Below are 22487 nucleotides of genomic sequence, written 5' to 3' on the forward strand. Positions count from 1 at the left end.
TGGCCTCTCTCGTTTTGCGAAGTGGAAAATCGCGACCGCAGCAAACCATCACCAATACAGGACGTCACCGCAATCACAAGAAATCATCGCGGCTTAGTAGTTTAGTGCTTTTGGGTATTTCATTAAAGCGTAATAAAATCTCTACAACTTAAGTTATAATTAGGCAATGTCGTTATTTCGTGTTGTAAGTACAATCTTGTCAATTTATTTCTAACTACTTATTTTCCACTAAGGCTACTTAAATTATATAAAACATAAGTAGGTAGGAGCTGCAAAAAAGGTATTATATTAAAACTATTTGTGTATGGTCACCTAAAAATATATTTCCTGTTAGGCAGTCACAGTTACAGTATTTACTGCTTTACTGTTTTTCGATTAATAGTTACTCGCTTTTAAAATTATATACTACCACCATTGAATATACTGTATAACACTATGACTATATTCAAAATTGAATACAACACTATATTGGATATAAAACGCTAAATAGTGTTATATATTCAATTCTAATTCGTAATGATTGTCATTCGAAAGTCTTTGGGAAATTACAAGAAAACATATGATTTGGTAAAATAAAACCAACATGTTCAGCTCGCACGTGACGTCACTCACTATGAACACACCTTCTTTTATGCGCCTTGGATATACCCCCATTGCTGTAAAAATTACTGTTCAAAAGTTACTGTAACTTATATTACTTTCCTATAACAATCCATAAAATATAAGAAAATCGGATTTCCTAAAAAAAGTCGGTTTTGATTGAAATTAGGACGTGGTTGTCCTTATACTTCTTAATAACATAGTGTAACCCCCCATTGCTGGAAGAAAGTATGTGACAGATTGCTGATACCGTTTATTTCCCCTGAAACCAAAGTTTAATTTATTTACCCCGCCATATTATACGATGTAGCCATATGTAGCCTTCATCCTGATGGCTATTGAAACAGCTGATCTTAGTCAGTACAAAACTACAAAGATCATCTCACACCATTCTACACTCATCCTTCACTCATATTTTGGTGAAAATACGCACCTAGGTGGCGTCCCCATCTGAATTAATTGATAATTGATAATTGACTATGTATTTGCTAGTCTGTTCAATGGCCGCTAACGGCGACATTGATGCCTTTCTAGCGCTATAACTTCTTAACCGGTTGATTTTATGAAAACCTTTTACAGGGTGTTTTTTATTAATACAAGGACATTAACAAGGAACAAAAACGGTTCTCACAAAAAGTATGATATCTCTTAACGTTACAAAAATACACGCACCGTAAAAAACAGTAATAGTCCAAGCAAACTAAAAGAAAACGCTTTACTAATGGCAATTAATGGAGCCTTGTTATAAAATAATGTGTGAAAATACTCTGAATAGTGAATATAATGGATACATTGTGCTTTTTTTAGTATGAAACATGGAAATTACTAATAAACTAGTAAAATAATCACAAAACCTGAATAACTTGTTTTAATAGAGTAATTTTAGGAATCTAAAAACAGCAAAATGTAAGGTCTATCACAAATAGTTACTGGAATATAAGCGATTTCTCAAAGTACTGCATTTATTGTTAATACACATTGGATGGTGTCTAGGGGGAAAAGCAAGGGGGGTAGGGGTGGGGACTTTTGTCCATAGAATTGTCGACATGACAGCAGTCAATGGGAAAAATCCAGCCTGATATTATTTTTTGTCTATCAGCGTATTTTATAATTAATTTTAAAAACAGATTATACTAGCGGAATACCCGTGCTTCATAATAATTAAGACTTTTTAGTTAGTTATAGAATGTGAAAATAAATTATTTTATTGTGAAACTTTTCACAAATCTGTGTATTTTAAAACGTTTTTATTAGCTCGCTTTCTTGTCCGGTACAAATTTTGCAATCAATTTTATACTAACTTCCCGATGAGCTAGAGACTTGAAACTTGAAACATAGCTCACAAAAGGAAGACAATGCAATATTATATAATTTAATTTCCCTCGGGCTACGCCCCATGGGCGTGTTTTTGTTAGCTCGCTTGCCTACAAATTTTGATATCAATTTTAAACGAAGTTCCCGATGAGCTAGAGACTTGAAATTACAACATCCATGACTAAATTTGGACGATACCTTAGATTTCCTACATGCCCATGTCCTAGTCTGATACGAAATAATTTACAAATATGTGGAGAGTATAAATACTTATACAGTAGATTTAAAACGAAAAAACGTGGGGTGCATGCAATTAATTGATAATAATACATTAGTTCAATAGGTGAAGGTAATTGTAAATCATCAATTACATGCACCCCACGTCATTCGTTTTAAATCTTACAAGTATTTATACTCTCCACATATTTATTTTAGTGCGTTTAAAAACGTTTTGTTTAAAAAAATTTTTTTATTTATAAATTATTTTCTACTTTTAGGGAATTTCCCTATAGGGAAGTAGCTATTACCGTAGGTGGCACGGTAAGACCTAGACCCGGGACAAATTTACTTTTTCATTTTGATGTCCCCAGAGGCCAAAAACACCATTCGTTCAAATTTTTATATATGTATATATAATATATAGACTTATATACAGGGTGTTGAAAATGTCTGGAACCAACATTATATCTGGTGAGTGGATAAAGAGAAACAACTGATATTTTGTGTACGGATATACTATGGTTTTACCAATCTTTTGGTGCCTTATGAAATTTTTTACCACTTATAGGGAACGTCCTGTGGAGGATGCAGTAAAAAGTTTTAATTGAAGCCTATGATAAATGATACATCATTTTAAAGGCCATTTTTTCTGAGTAAGGAGCCACAAGTTTCATCTCAAAAGGACCACCCTAGCAAAAATGGCGACTGTTTGAAATTTAAAAACCCACTTATAGGGAACGTCCTGTGGAGGATGCAGTAAAAAGTTTTAATGGAAGCTTATGGTAAATTATACATCATTTTAAAGGCCATTTCTTTCTGAGTAAGGAGCCACAAGTTTCATCTAAAAAGGACCACCCTAGCGAAAATGGCGACTGTTTGAAGTTTTTGAAAATAATTGAAAGCTTAATTGGTATTTCTGTTAAAAATAAGTTTAGTAAAACAACACAAACAATTTAGTTAAATGTTTTTTTTTCAGTTAGTGTTTATTAAACGTACAGCAAGACAATTATGTTGTATAACTGTATTATTTGTTTGTAAATGGATTACATTAGGTTGTAGAATGAGAATAACAGGTCAAAGTTCTGATAGCAGCCGCTTTCTCTTAACAAAAATGTTTGCTTGTTTTGGGAAGTTGGGTTTTCCAAGGTCGTTAGATAAACTTTTCATTCTGTTCCTGAGTGGAGTTCAGACCAGGTAATAGTGTGTTCTTCTGCTTTGTTGTTGTATACTGCAATGGAGTTAACAGAACGTGAACGTGTGACGCTATTAATGATGCGAGGCTATGGTGACCGTGTCAGGCCCTTTCGTGAAGTGCGAGACTTGTTTAGTGATTTATTTCCAGATAGAAATCCAATATCTCACGCAACAGTCATAAAAACTGTTCAACGGTTTGAAGAGACCGGTAGTGTAAAGAACCGTTCAAAATCTGGAAGACCAAAAAGTGTGACAGACGACGAACATTCCCTGGATACCTTGCAGAGTTTTGTAGAAAATCCACATACTTCCCTCAGAAAGGTAGCCCAAGAGCAGGATTTAGATTTTACTTCAGTGCGCAATGTTTTGAAGAATAACAATTTTAAGCCATATAAAATCCATTTATTACAAGAACTAAATGAAGATGATTTTGATAGGAGAACGGACTATTGCCAAAACCTGCCTACCGTCTGGTTTCAGCAGGACGAAGCACCTCCTCACTATGGAATACAAGTACGACAGTACTTGAATGAAAAATTCCCTCAACAATGGATTGGTCGAAGGGGAGCAGTTGAATGGCCTCCAAGATCTCCTGATTTGTCCCCACTAGACTATTTCTTTTAAGGGCATTTGAAAGATAATGTTTACAAAACACAACCACGTGACTTAGATGATCTGAGGCAGCGAATTATGGAGGAAACACGCAAAATTTCTGAAGAAGCTTTTCACAATGCTGTATCAGATTTCTACACTCGAAGTTCACATTGTCAGACTGTGGAAGGAAAACCTTTTGAACATTTGCTATAATTTTGTATAAACACTTTGGAACTGGAATTTCCATACTTCATTTACAAATCTGTAAGTCATTGTTTTATTTATCTGTTTTCTACATAAAAATTTAATAATTAGAATTTTAAATCTTATTCGACACTTTAAAAGTCATTTTTCAGTTCACCACGTGATATACTACTGTACTTCGTAACTGGCTTGTAATAGCATTTAAAGGAAACAAATCCAGACCATTTAAATAGCAATGTTTTTAAATTTCAAACAGTCGCCATTTTTGCTAGGGTGGTCCTTTTGAGATGAAACTAGTGGCTCCTTACTCAGAAAAAAATGACCTTTAAAATGACGTATAATTTACCATAGGCTTCCATTAAAACTTTTTACTGCATCCTCCACAGGACGTTCCCTATAAGTGGGTTTTTAAATTTCAAACAGTCGCCATTTTTGCTAGGGTGGTCCTTTTGAGATGAAACTTGTGGCTCCTTACTAAAAAAAATGGCCTTTAAAATGATGTATCATTTATCATAGGCTTCAATTAAAACTTTTTACTGCATCCTCCACAGGACGTTCCCTATAAGTGGTAAAAAATTTCATAAGGCACCAAAAGATAGGTAAAACCATAGTTTATCCGTACACAAAATATCAGTTGTTTTTCTTTAACCACTCACCAGATATAATGTTGGTTCCAGACATTTTCAACACCCTGTATATCTATACTATTCAAAATGCTCGCTTATATTCAAAATGTAATGGTGTCTGTCTGTATGTGTATTACTAATAGGTGCAAGAACTACTGAACCAACTGGGCTAAAATTTTACAAAAATATAGTTACCATACCAAGGACCATTATAGGACTGTTCACATTTCGATACTAACCGTAGGCTTTGCCCCTTTGGCCTTAAAAGTTCTGAGGTGAACATTTTAAAAGTAAATATTGATTGGTCTCCATGGCTGTGATGAGAACACTAACAATGTTTGTTTACATTTGCTTTAGCATTTAAATGTAAACAAGAAGAACTGCTAAACTGCATATTTCACAATTTCAGACAGCTGATACAAAGAAATTAAATATAATATTTTCCATAAATATGAGGTAGGTTTATTTTAATCTAACCTTTTATCATGGATTATTTATTCTAAAACTATGTCAATGATTATAGAAAAAAAAGATTTTATAGCCGTTGCTGTATCAACTCTGGTTCTGCTTTGGATTTTTTAAAGCTTAAGTGAAAATAATGTTATTGATATGTTTTCATGGAAACAGTATGAAAATTACAATGTATAGATGTTTTGTATGAATTTGGAGGCTACTTTAAATAAATTCTAACTGCTTCACATGTGTTAGATTAAATTAACATAACTTGCACATCACATTGTTTTTTATATGTATATTTAGGTAAATTAAGTTATTGTGTTTTGCTAAGCCTATGCTTAGATTAAACTAAAGAATATCATCAATAACTAAATTGTCGTTGATTTTTGTTTTCTAAAATCTGTTGTATATGTGTAACTATATTTAATTATCAAATGGTAATACAAAATACTCTTATTTTATCTTAACATAGCTTTCAGTTCACATTTACTTTATTTGATACATTTATTATTTGTGTTTTGCCACACCACTGATTAAATTAAACCAAGGAAAATATCATAAAACTAAGCAGTACACAGTGTTCTTTTGTTTCTAAAATCAATGAAATATCTGTTACTATGTTTTCTTAATGGTAAGTGTGAAAATGTAAAGGCAATGGACGATGGAACTGATTAAAAGAACTGGTTTGTATATTAAGTTGTTTGTTGATATTTTTGTATAGTAGAATCAGAGATGCAATGGAACATATACTGTATTTGCTATAAAATTTTTTAGTCCTTGATGCTTTGATAATCATATTAGTTTTGTCTGCTGTCTTTAATTCTAAATTATTTGTTTGAAATTGTTTATAGTACCTATAGATATAGTTTCTTTAATATTTCAAAAGACTGTATTGATAAGGCACAGCAATATTTCTAAAGTTTATAACAGCTGACTTAGTTTTGCTAATGATTTATTGTGAGTGAAAAAACTGAAGATGAAAGGATTTGTGATTTAATATAAAGAAGAGTTTAATATAAAGATATTTAAATTTAATAATTAGTACTTTTGCAAATTCAAAATTGAAATTTAAAATGTCAATAATAAATTTAAAAATGTGTAATTAAGGGAGATAAAGGTAAATCTGGTAAATTATGTATGTCAAAGTTTTACTCGAAGATTTGGTCAGTTTTTCTCATATCAGCCTACACAAGATTTAAAATTAATCAAAACCAAAATGGTGGTATCCACTACTTACCAGATTTAAAAGACATGACTTAAACGTTTCTATCAAGGCCATAAAAGTTAAATTTTGTTTCTAAAAGCGTTGGTGGATGTGTAACTATTACCTATATGCAAGAGATAAAGATTAAAATGTTTTTATTTTGTGTCCTCTTCCCGTTGCAAAGCACGGGTACAACAGCTAGTATATATATATACGTCCGTGAACGCGATAACTTGAGTAATTTTTGTCCGATTTTGATGAAATTTGGTTTAAAGGTGTAAAGCGGGATAAACTTGAATGAGTTCGCGAACCAGCACGATCGGACCATGGGAACGGGGCTTTACGGGGGGTTTTATGGGTTAAAAATTGGGTTTTCTCACTTTTGAACCTCAACACAAAATTTCCCGATTTCTCTTTAAACCTTTTTAAAGAGCTTAAAAAACAAATAATTTAGTATATAAAAGTATTTTTGTTCGATTATTAGTTACGGAGAAAATTAAAAAATTTTAAATTTAAAATTCCCATGTTATTCTTATGGAGAATATTGTCAAATGTTGTAGTTTGCTTGTTTATGGATATATTTTGATCAAACTTGGCAAATTTATTTATTTTTTACTAAGCTATCAATATTTTACTCAAAAACACACTTTATTAGTTTCCTTGTAGCAGCAAACCTAGGTACTCGTTAAACCTAATGTTATTAAAATATATTTAACTGAAAATCAATTCAGACAAATGGAAATTCGCTTAGTCGGCAGGTTTGCTGCGGCGGGGGTATTTAGTTTTTAATATGTTAAATCTATTTCAAGCATCTATACTACTTTATTTTGACACGTCGTTTGTAAAAATCCATCCATTATTAACGCTGGAGTAGTGTTTCGTAGAAATCGCCTTCACGTATTATATATAAGGATAGCCTAGCATGTACAGTATAAATAGTAGAGGAGCATCCGTATAACATTAAAACCTAGGGAAAGTTTCCATTTCTTTACGTTTCTCAAACTAACCAAAATATGAAAGTCAATGCTGATGAAAAGTAATTTCGTTAGGCCTAATGGTTTCGATAACTGAGTAATGGAACCCTAAGCAGTCGCAAAAGATTTAGGAATCAGCCGATGATTAGGCCTGAGTATGTTTCAATATGGCCAATCGCACCTTTATGAGTAATACCACCACATAAACTTACACTAATTTTAGTTTTTTTTTTATATTGATCAGAAACAAATCTATGGTTAGGTTTGGTCAATGGGGTGCCTTTACTTTACACTAATTTTGTTAAACCTTTACAAAAGGAGTCTGAACTTAGACATAATAACTGGGTCGGGATGCTTTAGCGGGTTTGACCAAGAACTAAGCTTATCTGAACACGCCTTTATTTGCCTTTCCATATTTGACGAAGACGATTTCCAAAATTCAATCAGGGAAGCATTTTTATCATTATTATTCCCGTTATTATTATTCCCGTTATTATTCATCATTACACAAAAGATATGGTGTACCGGGATATCTATTCTGACACATAGATAATATAATTCTTACAATAATTTGTTTGCATTTGAGTGCTTTAGGGACTTATGTCCCTACAAGCCACTTGTATATCTTATTTTCCTTTTTAAATGTAGCCTGAATTTATTGTTTATTGTACGGAAGATGGACTCAATCCCCAACCACAGTTTTATAGCCCATTTGGGGATTCTATTTTATAGTTCGTTTTTTGTACCATTGTACTGATTATTTGTACTGAAATAATAAAGAATTAATTCATTCAAATAAATGTTAATTAAATAAGAAATAAATCTAAGAACTTTTTGGAAATATTTTAGTAGAAATCTAGACAGGTAAATGGAAATTCACTTAGTCTGCAGGTTTGCTGCGGTGAGGGTATTTATAATAATTACTGACATTTTTATTTTTTCCGTAACTGTATACAAACTTCTTTAAAATTTCCATTTAATGAAATAACTCCCATGTTTCTAATTTGCTTGGTTATTTATTTATTTAATCTTAAAATGTGTACAGTAATTATGACCACCCTACGTACATCATCTTCAAGAAGAACGATACAATACAGAAAACTGATCAAATAGGCAGGTCCTGCAGATATTTTTATAATTTGTGTTTAAATAATATTGTGTTTACCAGCAAGATGGATGGTCCCTGGTATGTGGTATACTGCTAGGGGGGTGTGACAGGTAGGCGAGGCTGCAGTAATAGTTATCAGCAATAATACAACACAGAGCTGTACTGGAATCTTCATCGTCTGAAACATTAAGATCTCAGGTCGATAAATCATGCCTTATACATAGCCTACACATTATAACTATGAAAACTATGTGTAGGCTTACCATGTTTATATTTGCCTGAAACTCCCATAACAAAATATTGGAGTGAATAACATAATTTACAGAATATCTATAAGAGAAATAATGTTTTTACAATTTATGTACTGTAGGCCTATCCGTTTTTGATTTATTTTGTTGTGTTTAATTGTGCTGTAGTTTAGGCCGTAAATTATTTATTTTCCGACATTTTAATGTAAAGTTCGTTAGGTCATGCGTGATTATTAAATATGTGATGTTGTTGTGTTGATTATTTTGGGAAACAGGGACAATTACGGGACAAGTTAACAATGCAAACTCTTAAATCTAACAAACTTATAGGCTAGTTATGGTGAGAATTGCAATAAAGTTAATGAGCTATTCAAGCCAACACGTTGGTGCACCAATTTGTAAACTCACCTCACAATTTTCATTTTAGGATAGGCTTATTCTATAAAAGTTTAAAGTTAATAAGATAATAAAGATATATGAATTACAAAAGGTGTTATATTGAAACGAATGAACAAACATGCAATGAAATTTAAAAGGCTTAACGTTATAATGAAAGGACTGACAATGGTGTGTGGGGGTTGAAATTAAAATGAAATAAAAGATAAGTTTGAAATAAAGGTTCAAATAATTTAGATGTGATATATCTCAGGGTAGGGTGTCGTGCTGGCTTGAATGCGAAGAATTAATAAATTTAATAGTGTCCAAATAGGCCTAATTAAGGTGTTAAACTTACAAAATCCAAAAAATGAAAAAATCTAATTTTGATGTTGTCCAAAAGGTAAGTCCAATAGCACTGAATTTAAAAGAGTTTAAAAAAAAGTTTATACTTAATTTTGAAGATAACAATGATGGAGTTGAGTCCTCTTGAGGTTTACTGTGATAAAACTTGATATAAACTGGTTTTCTTGATGATATTAATTAATTTAATTTAGATAAAATCTGGAATCCTTCTTTTAACTAACAGTTTCAACTTCCACTATGGCTTCCTTCTTCTCCCAATCTCAATGTTCACATAATTCATTGTTGAACACATGGATCACTTTCACTGCTTCTTGAATTTTGATTCCTTAAGGACTTTATTTTGAAATGTAATTATAAAAAAATTTGATGTATTGCAATTCCCTTACATATTTAATAAATAATTAGGTTGTGGGCTTTGTAAAAATAAACGGTATCAGCATTCTGACACATACTTTCTCCCATAAGTTTGTCAACAACCTTTATCATGTGTAAGCGGTGAAAGTAAATGTACGGAAATGTAATTTGTACGATTTTGTTCGGAATTTAAAGGACTACATACTAATTTTTTTCAAAATCGTTCGGGCCATTTTTGTGAAAATCTGATTTTTCCGTTATTTTATGGGGTTTTTATGGGGAAATAACATAATTTACAATAACTTTTGAACCATAATTTTTACAGAAATGGGATTTGTACCATTTTGTTCAGAATATAAAGGACTATAACATAAAAATTTTTGATCAAAATCGTTCGGGCCGTTTTTAGGAAAATCCTATTTTTCTGTTATTTTATGGGGTTTTATGGGAAAATTCCCATTAAAAATTAAAATTTTTTAAAAATGAAAAAACTATCAAAACGTTAAGGACCATAACATACTATGTTAAAATAAAACCGGATTTTTTTCAAAAATCCTATTTTTCGTTATTTTATTGGGTTTTTATGGGAAAATAACATAATTTACCATAACTTTTGAACCGTATTTTTTACAGAAATGGGATTCGTACCATTTTGTTCAGAATTTAAAGGGCTACAACATACTAAATTTTTATAAAAATCGTTCGGTCCATTTTTGAAAAAATTCGATTTTTTCGGTTTTTTTATGGGTTTTTATGGGAAAATCCCCCTTAAAAATCAAAATTTCAAAACATTGAAAAAAATGCCTGGAGATACCATGGATTAGAACCTACATACCAAATTTCATCGAAATCTGACCACAGGTGTAGTCTCTAGCTCTGTACACATCCAGACACAAACACACACACACACAGACATCACTTCGAAAACCACTTTTTTGGGTCCAAGGGGACCCAAAACGAATATATCCACTCAAAACTCAAACTCGAAAATTTTGACGAAAACAATACTTTCTCCATATACTATGGTATAGGGGGAGAAAGTAAAAATATAAAGGCTATGGAATGAGTATTATTAATGATTAATTGAACAGATTAATGAAATTATATAAATTAGGAAAATGAATATTTACTAGGCCAGCCTTTCTGAGGAGTGATTAATAACAAAGGCGTATGAACAGAAGTTAACATTTTAAGAAACTCAATACTAAATAATGAATGAATGAAATGAAATATTACAACCTGGGACCCCAGCAACCGGAGTCCCGCGCTCTAACCACTAGACCAGCTCGCTCCCCGCTGCGGGGAACAGTACAGAAGACTAAACTAAAATTTCACGCCATTTTGACAACATATACATTCATAACGGTATGATAAGAGGCCCCTAGAAGCAAAGGGGTATAAAGTTACAAAAAGTAAGTAAATTGAGCTCAAAGTGAGCCTTCATTGTAATTGCAAGGATTTTTTCACATTTATTATCATTGGCAGATTGGTAGTTGTAGTCTTTGCTTACTCGTTGCAGGAAAAAAATATTCAAAATTATTGAAAATATGTATATTGTTCATCTATACCAATGTTAATCTGATGCACTTGGATCCCTCGGTCTCCAGACCTCACACCCCTTATCTAATATGTTTGAGGGTACCTCAAGCAGAAAGTGCACACTGCCCCAGTTCAAAACGTAAAAGATTTAAGAGGCAGGATTTTAACAGCATGTGAATAATTAAGTAATTAGCTGAATTTGAAAGCTACTGTGAGAGAGTTCAGGAAAATACTTAAGATGTGTATTGGTGTTTATGGTAAACATTTGGGAAATCTTATTAAATGATAAGGATGGCTAAGAACCCAGCTACTGTATTTTTCTAGTTTTTATTTTCTTAATGTACCTAATGAGGATTTTTCTAATTGTATTAAAATTATAAATAGAAACCATTTGAATATTTTGTTTGTTTTTGGTATAGGAGTTAGTTAATAATTGCCTAGTAATTCCTAATCAGCAGACTAGGGAAACTGATTCATCTGTTGGTTAAATTAGAGTATACAGTTATTTGTTTTTGTATTTTAGCATGAATACAAATGCTGTGCAAATTATCACGATTTTAACGAATAGCTGTATTTTTTCCTCGCATAACCCCTTAATGTTAATACACCATTTTAAAGATAGATAATTAAGGAAATTTTTTATTTAATTGAATATCAGAATACCACAAATTTTACTGACTTTCTTTCACCATTCAATTTAAATGAAAATTTTAATAAAAATAAATTTTACATTTAAAGCTAATTTTCTAACCATTTTATAAAGAGTTAATACCTTGGTATTGTGTTTAATGTGTAGTAAACTTGACACTCTTTCAAATGCCACCAGTTTTAATATCTTTCATGGGGTTTGGTTTATAACGTCAAATTAACAGTACAAAGTCATGTTATAAAAAAAAATCACAAATAATGCCATAACAGCTAAACGTTTAAGGTCAGACCAAGGTTTATATATGTCTTTTATCCTTTTGATGAGTAGAATAAGCTGTTACAATTAATGAATTCAGTAGTCACTCACCTTGTATACTAACGTAGACTATTTTTACCTTACACTTTTGTTAGTAAATAATAGTCTACAGTTAAAACATGAAAAATCACACTAATCTTCATGCCGAATTCACGCATTTCATGTAATATTTTTAAATTACGAAATAGAGCTGATACCAAGTTGAGGACAATTCGCGTACTTCTTTGACTGCTGCTAGATACACTCATGTAAGGTACACCTATATAGGCCTATATTATACTGTCTATACTTACCGTATTCGATGTCGTGCCGTCCGTGCCGTTCCACCGAGTGACCATCGATTTTACATCGGCAGCAGGTGCCAGGTGCTAGGGCAACCACATCCCCAAAACAATACTTGTAGGGCAGGTTGAGTCATTTGTATGGGACGAATGTATTGTTAAAAATATAAACATAGTGCTGTACGGTATTACAAATTAATGGTAACAAATTACCGTTTTGAATTCATAACTCATAGAGTGCTATGGATTGACAACTTAAAAAAAATTATACCTTACACAATTCTTACTAACTTTTATTTAGAATCTGTTGATATTTATTCAGGGTAAAGTCAAAATTTTCTCTAAACTCAGAATAAGATACAATAAGTGGCCTATATATAATATTTACTTTACCTACGTAGGCCTAATCGTAATGTATAATAAATGCTTGCATATATAGCGAAACTATTTAAATTAGTACATTCTTACTTAGTATAAGAATATTTGTGAGTTAGCTTTATTTGGTTGAAAATCGATTATTTACGGTAGTTACAGCAGAGTTATTATACATCGATGGGTAAAGCAAGGTATTTGACCAAGATCGACGATATATTTTGTTTTTGATAGTCAATTAGCACTTACATCGATCAGAAAATATAACAGACACTTCCCACACATATATTAAAACTATAAATTGATGATATTTTTAAATATCGACCGTGTTTGAGATATAAAAGAACAGAATGCAATTTAATTTCACACACGATGTGTATATTTATGGGTGTAAATATTTTCTATTTCCATTTGATGTGCATATCTAGAATTTCGAAAAAAAATATTAATAACCATACTTTGTTGATTTAGCCACAACTTTTATCACTATATGTTTATTTTTAGCTATCATCCTCGTACCGTAAGTAATGTAGGTTGTTCAAAATCAAATAAGAGGAATGTAGTTAGTTAAAGATTATCTTTAAAATATAAAATTATCATGTTAAAAGACACGTGAAAAATCTGAAGAAATTAAGGTTAAATTTGTTTGAAAAGGAGAGAAGATTTATGAAACATTCAAAATGTGCATACTATTTGTTAAAACCATTTCCAAGAAAAGAACTACTTATTATAAAAGGCCTACATTTTTTTCCTAAGACGCTAGGCACGAGCCCGGGATTGTTTTGCACATTACTTCAGGCTAAACCTAGGGGTTGCAACACTATCACTTAGACAAATCCATTGGGGATTTGCGGGATTTGAACCCGGGACCTTAGGGACCGAAGTCCAGCGCTCTAACCACTAAGACCAGCTCGCTCCCCAAGGAAAAGAAAAAGAAAAGGCCTACTAGAAGAACAAGAAAAAATAGGCCCTATAACTGAATAATAAATTTGACGACCACGGCTGGAATATTACTATAGTGGGATCATCACAAGTATACAATTAAGTAAGTTAGTAAGTATTGCATGCAACTACCTAAAAACCCAGGAAGTTTGTATAATTTGTATGGATTATTGCAGTTCTGACTCCTTAAATGCCTCATCAATGATAATGAACTGATAACTAGCGTTTGTTATACCAATAAACTGCTATACAAAATTACAGTTCAATTAAAATTTGTAAATCTCAGAACATTTACGCGTCTGTCCATTGTTTTGCAAATAACCTCTCAACATTCTAAGTATATTTTATATCATTTTTCTGTGAATAAACCTTTTTATTTAAAATTTTCAAGTATTCGTGAGTTACATACTTATAATTAACAGTAAACAGTTTTACAGTTACAATATGAATGAACAAATCAACGTTTACAGTAAAGAATTTGGATTCCTGAAGGACAAAGTTAAGTTATATTGGGATGATAATTGACTCTTACCTGCGCGAGTGTCGGTCGTATGGACAGTGTGTGGAGTGGAGGTTGGTAGGAAACCCTACAACAGTTGATCTAGTTAGCTGCGCTCGGTCCCCTCCTGGCCAAAGTTATGTCACAAAATCCGATAAAATGCTCAAACTTCATTTTGTAATTGTAACTTGACACTCTGCGATTGAATCTTGCTGCAGGTTTGCTGGGAAAAGACACTTCAACAACAGACTACTAAATTCACAACCAAAATGTTATAATCAATTATCAAGAGATGGAGACACCACCTAGGTGCGTATTTTAACTCTAATATGAGTGAAAGATGAGTGTAGATGAGCTTTGTAAAGATCAGCTGTTTCACTGTAGTCATCAGGATGAGGGCTACATGGTATCATATGGCGGGGTAAATAAGTTAAACTTTGGTTTCAGGGGGGGGGGAGTATTTGTGCGGTACAGTACAGTACTGATGGTTAACATCGTTAAGTTACTTATGGATACTTACGAAATTTACTGATTGTCTACCTGATGTCTAATCGCCAATCGGAAAGAGATAAGGACATTCATAGAAGATTTTAAAACTGTAAGGTTTTGGTTTAGAATCCGATTCTGACACTGACCTACTCATTATACTCTGATTACTGATTATACTCTTCTCATTCAATGGTCGAAAAATTGTTACACTTTGAGGGGTTTTGTAATTTGTTATCTTCAATGAGGGTGTTTTCCTGTGATGTGAGCAAGAATATGGCTCTTGGGTGAAGACATCGCCAATTGGAAATGGGGGGGGATTAAAACAGCCATTATAAACATCAGCAAATTGACAAATACTTAATCCCATTGGAAATTGCCAAGATCCCTTCCTTATAATGGGTAATACTTTCTTTAATACTTTCTTATGAAATGGCGAACATACAAAGTAGGTATTTTAAGCCAAGTGAGAATGGAGATGAGTGTAGGATGAGTGGCGCGATCTTGTAGTCTTGTTAGTGACTAAGGCCGACATTCCTTAGACACAGCTGTTAATTAATAGCCCATACAGCTAATGCCAACTAAGGGACCTACAGTTTATAGTGAAAGTAGAATCTGAAAATAATATAAAAAATATGGTAAAACATTTTTATAATTTTTTTTATAAATGCAATATATATATATATAAATTGTAAATTTTAAAAGTAAGCTCATGGTAAAAATAAGCAAAACACTTTTTGGACTAATAGTTATACCAATTATGTAGAGAATTTAATTCCGTACACAGAAGTATATAAGGTACATGGTGATCAACTCAAGGAGGCCACCATTAGGATATCGGAAACGGTAAGAATTAGAGAAAACTTTAAATCGGGGACCTTCCTTTATTTTTTTTTGCAGTTAAAAATATGATTTTATTTTTTCAAAATTCAGCCGCCATTTTCCAAAATGGCGGCCAACTTTGAAATTTCTTACGGAACACCCTATATTTTATCATGTTTTCGGATAGAACATGCAATTTAAAAACTTTTTTATTCCTGAAATTTTTTCGATAAACCCACTCGTTTAGGAGTTACAGCCTATGGAAAAATGACTTCCGGTGTACATTTTACATCATGTAGCTCCTAAAATAGTAGGTTTATAGCGAAAATGCGAAGAGTAATAAGTCAAATAAGTCTTAAAATTGCATCCTCATTCCAAAAAGACCATAAAATTCTTTAAAAATATTAATTCTATTATTTAATTGCATTTAATTGCGTAGCATTTGTTTTGGCTTGAAACTGTTATATACTGTATTTGCGAAGGTTTATACTGTATACTGTATAATAGTTTTGCCAGCATATCTGAAAATATGCAAACCAACTGCTGTTCTTCTTATATAAGATGGTTTCAACTGACTACTACGAGTATAAGATCCCCATGCGTAGAACGGGCACACAACTAGTATATAATATAAGAAGATAAACATGCCATTATAAACATACTAAAACATACTAAACATAAACATACTAGGTTTGTGCCTTTTTTTTTCAACGCCAGTGGCATTTCACAAGAGAGTACGAGAGTTAAATGCGTAGTGGATGTGCCGGGGATTGAACCCGTCCCTCCCGCACCGAAGTCCGAGACGCTAACCACTAGGCTAGCAACACAACCAACACCGCTGGTTATATGCTATATGGTTATATGGTTATATGGAAATATGCTGATCACCTAAACAATAGAGAAGCAGGCCGTGAGTTGAATGTGAGTTGGCGGGGAGACCGTCTTCAGCATTGTCCTACACCCAAATATCTTGGTGTCATACTGGACCGCACACTGACATTTAAGGCGCATTGTATTGCGACAAGAGGTAAAGTCTCAGCGAGGAATAATATCATCAGGAAGCTCACCAGCAGGTGCTAACCCTAATGTCCTCAGAACCTCAGCTTTAGCGCTCAGTGTGTCGGCTGCGGAGTACGCTGCACCATATGGAATGCATCGTCACATGCAAAAAAGGTTGACATTGCAGTCAATGACATGGCTCGGATTGTAACTGGGTGTTTGAAACCAACCCCAGTATACAAACTCTATCCTATCATAGGGATCGCCCCTCTATCAATCCGACGTGATGTCGCTGCCGACGCAGAAAGGACTAAGCAAGAGACAGACCCTTGTCACCCATTACACGGCCACCAACCTGCAGAGCGACGGCTTCGGTCCAGAACATGCTTTTTATCACGGACACGAGTCCTGCATGGATCACTCTCAAGCATTCGGTTGGCAAGGTGGGAGGCCACGTTGACTAACCCTCCCATACCAGCCAGGGAGGAACTGGCTCCTGGTGGAGGCGTTCATTACACGGTGTGGAAGACCCTAAATCGAATTAGGGTCGAGGTACCAAAATGCAAGACAAACATGCAGAAATTGGGTCTTTTACCAGACGAAGAAAACAACTTGTGCGCGTGTGGTGCTGTTCAGGATCCTGGTCATCTGCTGATCTGCCCACGCCTAGACCAGTCTTCCACATTAGATGATATATTACATGCGAATGACAAAGCCACATCGGTAGCTAATTTTTTTAAAAGCGAAGTCTGATCTCCGGACACGGAAAGTAAGTACCATTTACTAACAATAAATAGTCGGGGAATAAATATGAAAATTGAATAATTATTTTACGTAGCCAAGCAATTGTATTTCGTACAATTACTACTGTTGTTGAAGGAGAAACCGGTCTCTTAGTCAGCCCGCAATATAACAGGGCTTTGGTAAAGTACCTGTCCTACATTTTGCAGGTGTATTTACGAGTGAAGTAGTCTAGTCATGATAGGTGGTGTGATAATGACTGTTACAATATTTTAATAGACATTCAGGGACAGTTATACCATCAATAATGTAGTTTTATCTTCACTGACAGTACACTATCACACATGTTTGTAGAGTATTACCATTGACTGGACGATATTTCAAAGCTGTTGAGAAATATCTTTAAACAAAGACAAACATAATGGTCAGTCGTGACTTTTATTAAACCTTAGTTTTAATTTTTATGTATATTAATGGTGATTCTTCCATAAAACCCCATATAATAACGAAAAATTGCGATTTTTATAAAAAAAATAGATAGTACTTTTCTGTACAAAATGGTACAAACCCCATTCCCGTAAAGATTACGGTTCGAAAGTTATTGTAACATATGTTCTTTTTTCCCGTTAAAAATAAACATAAAATAACAAAAAGTCAGATTTTTGAAAAACATCTGTTTTGAGTCAAATTAGTATGTTACTAGCTGTTGTACCCGTGCTTCGCAACGGAGAGGACACTGAAGCAAAAAAAAAAAGATTTTGAATTCCGTTCTATAAAATAGTTACACATTCCCCTTTGGTTTCAGGAACATAACTCAACTGAAACTCTAAGTTTGAAAAATATCTTTATTCAAGGCTAACTTATAAGGCTACCTTATAGATTTAACTTTACAGTATTTAAAATATCAAGATTTTTCTCAATTATTTAATACATATCATTTTACCTCAAGAAATATATTTGTGGAGAAGACTACCAAAACTTTTGGGTGAGATCAAACTGAACTTGTACTTTGCTAAATACTCACATTCCAAAATTTCTATTGGCTTTTGCCATTTTGAACTTTTACCTAAATTATAATTTTACTAAATTCAAAATTTGAACTTTCTTCTATTCAAAAGTGTAAATTGAACTGTACATAACTTGTGATGAACATTAGGCTTATGCCTATACAACATCACATAAGCCTACTTTAAGCCGGCACATTCCTAGTACCCTGAGATTAAGAGTTTCATCTAAATTTATAACCCTACTTATTTGTACAATTTTACTAATAAAAGGTTTATATGTATTCATCACCTTGGACATTTATTTACCAAATGAAAGATAAAAGAACTTTACATTGGCGCCTGCAACGTGTGGCAAAAAAGTAGCTTATGTGATATTATCCAATACAAAATAACTTCCAAACCTATCTCGATGTAATAGGCCTATGACAACCTAAATTCTAAGCATAAGAATAACTAACCTTGTGTGCACATCCATAACCATATATCATTCACAACACCTCATCCATATATTGAACTATTATTATTGATCACTATTATACGATATTATGGAAGATAAAGCATATAATTTAAGAAATAGGTCTACCACAACCAACAATGATACTAGCAACCAAGATGCCGTAAGCAACACCGTACATTCTAGTCAAGCAACTCTAACCAACGAAACACATTCAAATACACTAGTAACTATAGACACTACAAATAATGTTGAAACAAGTAACAATTATCATAATATTTTATTTGGAGAAATCCCAGAATCAGTTCTCTTTCATGGACTGGAAATCGATAGAAATCCATTAGAAACAGACGTTATTGAGGTTAACGACAGTGTAGGTTCTGGTTCTAATCCTAAGATCAAGATGGCGGATCTGGATCGTCAGACAGAAAAAGGCAGTATGACGTCACGTGACAAAATGTGTACTACTCCCAGCGACCAGAACGACGAAACAGCTGATCTGCAGTTGAATGAACCAAACAAAACTGGCTCACTGACCAATCCAATGAATGAGTCACACCAGCCGATCGGCAACACTAATGATTCCAACATCCTAACACAAATTACATATTTGTTTCGTGAACTGAAACAAGACATAAATCTAGTAAACCAAAATATGAACACAATCAAACAAGACAGTGATATACGCTTAAATGATCTCAAAAATGAACTCAACCAAAATATTAGTTTGATGCGATATGACCTTCAAAAGGATATTAAATCCATAGAAAATAACGTAAATGCTATTTCTCACGAAATAACTAATCTCAAATCAGATGTTCAAACCGTAAAGTCTGAAATTGAAGCTATCCACAATACCTTATCTGAACACTCACTCAAAATAAATACTATTGAATGAATGTTGACAAAAAGATCGAAATTAAATCTCAAGAAATCCGTAATGAATTAAATACTAAAATTGAGACTAATCAGATCACTATTGATCAAAATATTGCTACTTTGAGCAATAACCTAACCCGAAATTTTGATTCTAAATTGCAACAACAGATAAATATATGCCAAAATAACCTAAAACAACAAAATGACGATTTAGTTACTAAAATCGAAGGACAGAACGAGAACTTGGTCAAACTAAATTCAATAACAGACAACCATAGTTATCGAATTAATAACATGGAACAACAGATGTCCAAATCAACTAGTACACTAACGCCTCTTTATGTTACTTGTCCGGGAACTAACAGAAATTATCTAGACATTAACCCACCTAAATTTCACGGAAAGACACAAAATCCAAAAGAATTTTTGAGTAAGCTTAAACGTTTTTACGAACGGAATGTTGACAATCAGAAATCAAACGATGAGTCTGAACATTTATTGGATGTAATTGAACAATGTCTTGACCACCACGCATCTAAATGGTTTGAGTTGGTCAAATATCAAATAAAAAATTGGACCGATTTCGAGGCAATGTTTTTGAACAAATTTTGGAGTCACGAGGTTCAACGTGGTATCAAGCAAAGAATCAATGTTGAAAAGTATCGACAGGATGGCAGACTATCAAGAGCCGAATATTTTATAGAGAAGGTCTTGACACTAAGGTCGATAACACCTCCTTTGACCGATGAAGAAATCGTTATAATCCTGTCCGACCATTTTTCGGAATTAGTACAAGATGCCAGACGAGTCCAGAATGTCACCACGGTACACGAGTTTGAGCTGCTATTACAACGAGAGGACCTCAAAGACGCTCACCAACGGACCATGACTTCAAAGTCCAACCGCTATGAACCATCACACCCACGTACTCACAATTACAGTAACCAACAGGGTAATCGTAACCACTACCAGCCAAACAGACAGCCAAACAGTCCACCTCGCCCGAACCAGCAGTACAACCATGGCTCTTACAACCAGTCTTCGAGGGGATACAGTCAACCACAGAACTACAGCAGTGGACAACAGAACATCTACAGGAAAGATTATAATTCCAGAGGAAGAGGAAACTACAACTCCCAGAGACCAAACTACAACACCAACCCACCACACCGTGAAGAACGTCAGTACCCGTCTCAAGAACAGTCCCAAGTATGTTCTGCAATTATAGACAAAAACAACCCTACTACCGGAACTATCAATTATATAAATCCAAATCATCAGGCTTTAAACTAGGAAGCACTGATGAACCAAAGGCCCAGAATCAACTTTCCTCATTGTTTACACCTCTTTCACCATCAAACGATTCTTCAGTGCTTATTCAAAAAATCGGAATTTTACGGCCTAAACCTGTATATAACTTTGAGAACAAATTTGAAAATTTAACCAACATTAGCAATATTATGTGTGATCGGAATTTCTTACTCCAAGATGACTTAAAGGACACAAATAATTTTCTTGAAAATTCTAATAATACTTACAAATGTCCTGAAATTAGTCTATTTGTAAATAATGTACCAACCACAGCTCTTTTAGATACAGGAGCAAATATAACTTGTATATCTGAACAATGGATATTAGAAAATAAAACGAAACTAGGACAATTCGAAGAGTTACCCCTGACAGGTGTTCATATAAAGACCGCAGTTGGCGAAAAATCTAAACGAGTTTCGAAAATACTACTTATGAATGTCAGTATTAATGGTGTAAAAAGTACTTTACAATTTATCATGGTACCTAACTTAGTACACAATCTTATATTAGGAATGGATACAATTAAATTATGGAAAATGACAATAAACTTTAATGACAATATAATAAACTTGAATATAAATAACAATGACATGTTATTGAAGTTTGACGGGAATTATTATGAAGGAATTTTGTGCTATTTAATGAACAACAACGATGATGATTATGATGATATATATATGATTATGATGAAAATTCACATGAAAATCATATACTAAATAAATATGATAATTATGGTACATTACACCACTCCAATACACCAAAACTCACAATTGATTCTGACACTATAGCTGATACTATTGAACAAAACCAACTACTAGACACCGAACAGAAAAGTCAACTTGTCAATTTACTCCTCAAATATCAAGATACATTTTCGGACGCTCCAGGATTATGTAACAAATACCAGCATCGCCTTGAAGTAAAGGAACCAACTAAATTCCAAATGAAGAATCCGAAGAACAAGAACTTGGACTATACCATGTTTCTGCACTCAAGCATTACCTACCTCCGATCAATGAGGAGATCTAATCAACACAAACCTGTCAAGTTTATTCATGACCTAATTGTAAATATTATATATAATATCATTCTTTTCACATTGATCTATTCAAGTGAATTTTTATATCTCATTAATCTCCCAATGACTTATCAACTTTTCTTTGTTTCACCTTGTTCATTATTATGTTTTCTCTTATTCAGAAGATACAACTTGTTAATTTTCAGTATTTTCCTGTTCAAATATTAATGTTTTATATGATAATTTTGTTCACATTATTCGAAATCTAGTATTGGATACTCAAATACCAGATTTCTGAGGGGATATTTGAGATGTTCCAAAATTATCCTCATTGTTT

The 22487-nt window shown here is 33.2% G+C and overlaps 2 protein-coding genes across 2 annotated transcripts in view; one reads left to right on the forward strand and one right to left on the reverse strand.

Annotated features, from left to right (window-relative positions):
* The window catches only part of LOC128984922 (uncharacterized), a 69598-nt gene extending 55104 nt beyond the window's left edge, over positions 1 to 14494 (reverse strand). Inside the window, exons 1-2 of the mRNA XM_054404295.1 lie at positions 14467 to 14494; positions 8551 to 8671 (exon numbers count right to left, since the gene is read on the reverse strand). Of these exons, the coding sequence (XP_054260270.1) occupies positions 8551 to 8668 (118 nt within the window). The 5' untranslated portion in view covers positions 8669 to 8671; positions 14467 to 14494. The remainder of the gene's footprint in view (positions 1 to 8550; positions 8672 to 14466) is intronic.
* Positions 14495 to 19033: 4539 nt separating this feature from the next.
* LOC129000619 (putative uncharacterized protein DDB_G0285119) lies at positions 19034 to 19840 on the forward strand. Its single transcript, XM_054427583.1, has one exon. The coding sequence runs from the start codon at positions 19034 to 19036 to the stop codon at positions 19838 to 19840; it is 807 nt and encodes a 268-aa protein (XP_054283558.1).
* Positions 19841 to 22487: the final 2647 nt, after the last annotated feature.

This window comes from Macrosteles quadrilineatus, unplaced genomic scaffold (assembly GCF_028750875.1).
Source record: "Macrosteles quadrilineatus isolate MER2022 unplaced genomic scaffold, UCM_ALF_1.0 Scaffold_1__1_contigs__length_201487025, whole genome shotgun sequence".
Lineage (NCBI taxonomy): Eukaryota > Metazoa > Arthropoda > Insecta > Hemiptera > Cicadellidae > Macrosteles > Macrosteles quadrilineatus.

Excerpts from the sequence above, each read along its gene's own strand:
- LOC129000619 (XM_054427583.1), top strand. The coding sequence starts at position 19,034 with ATGGAAGATAAAGCATATAATTTAAGAAATAGGTCTACCACAACCAAC.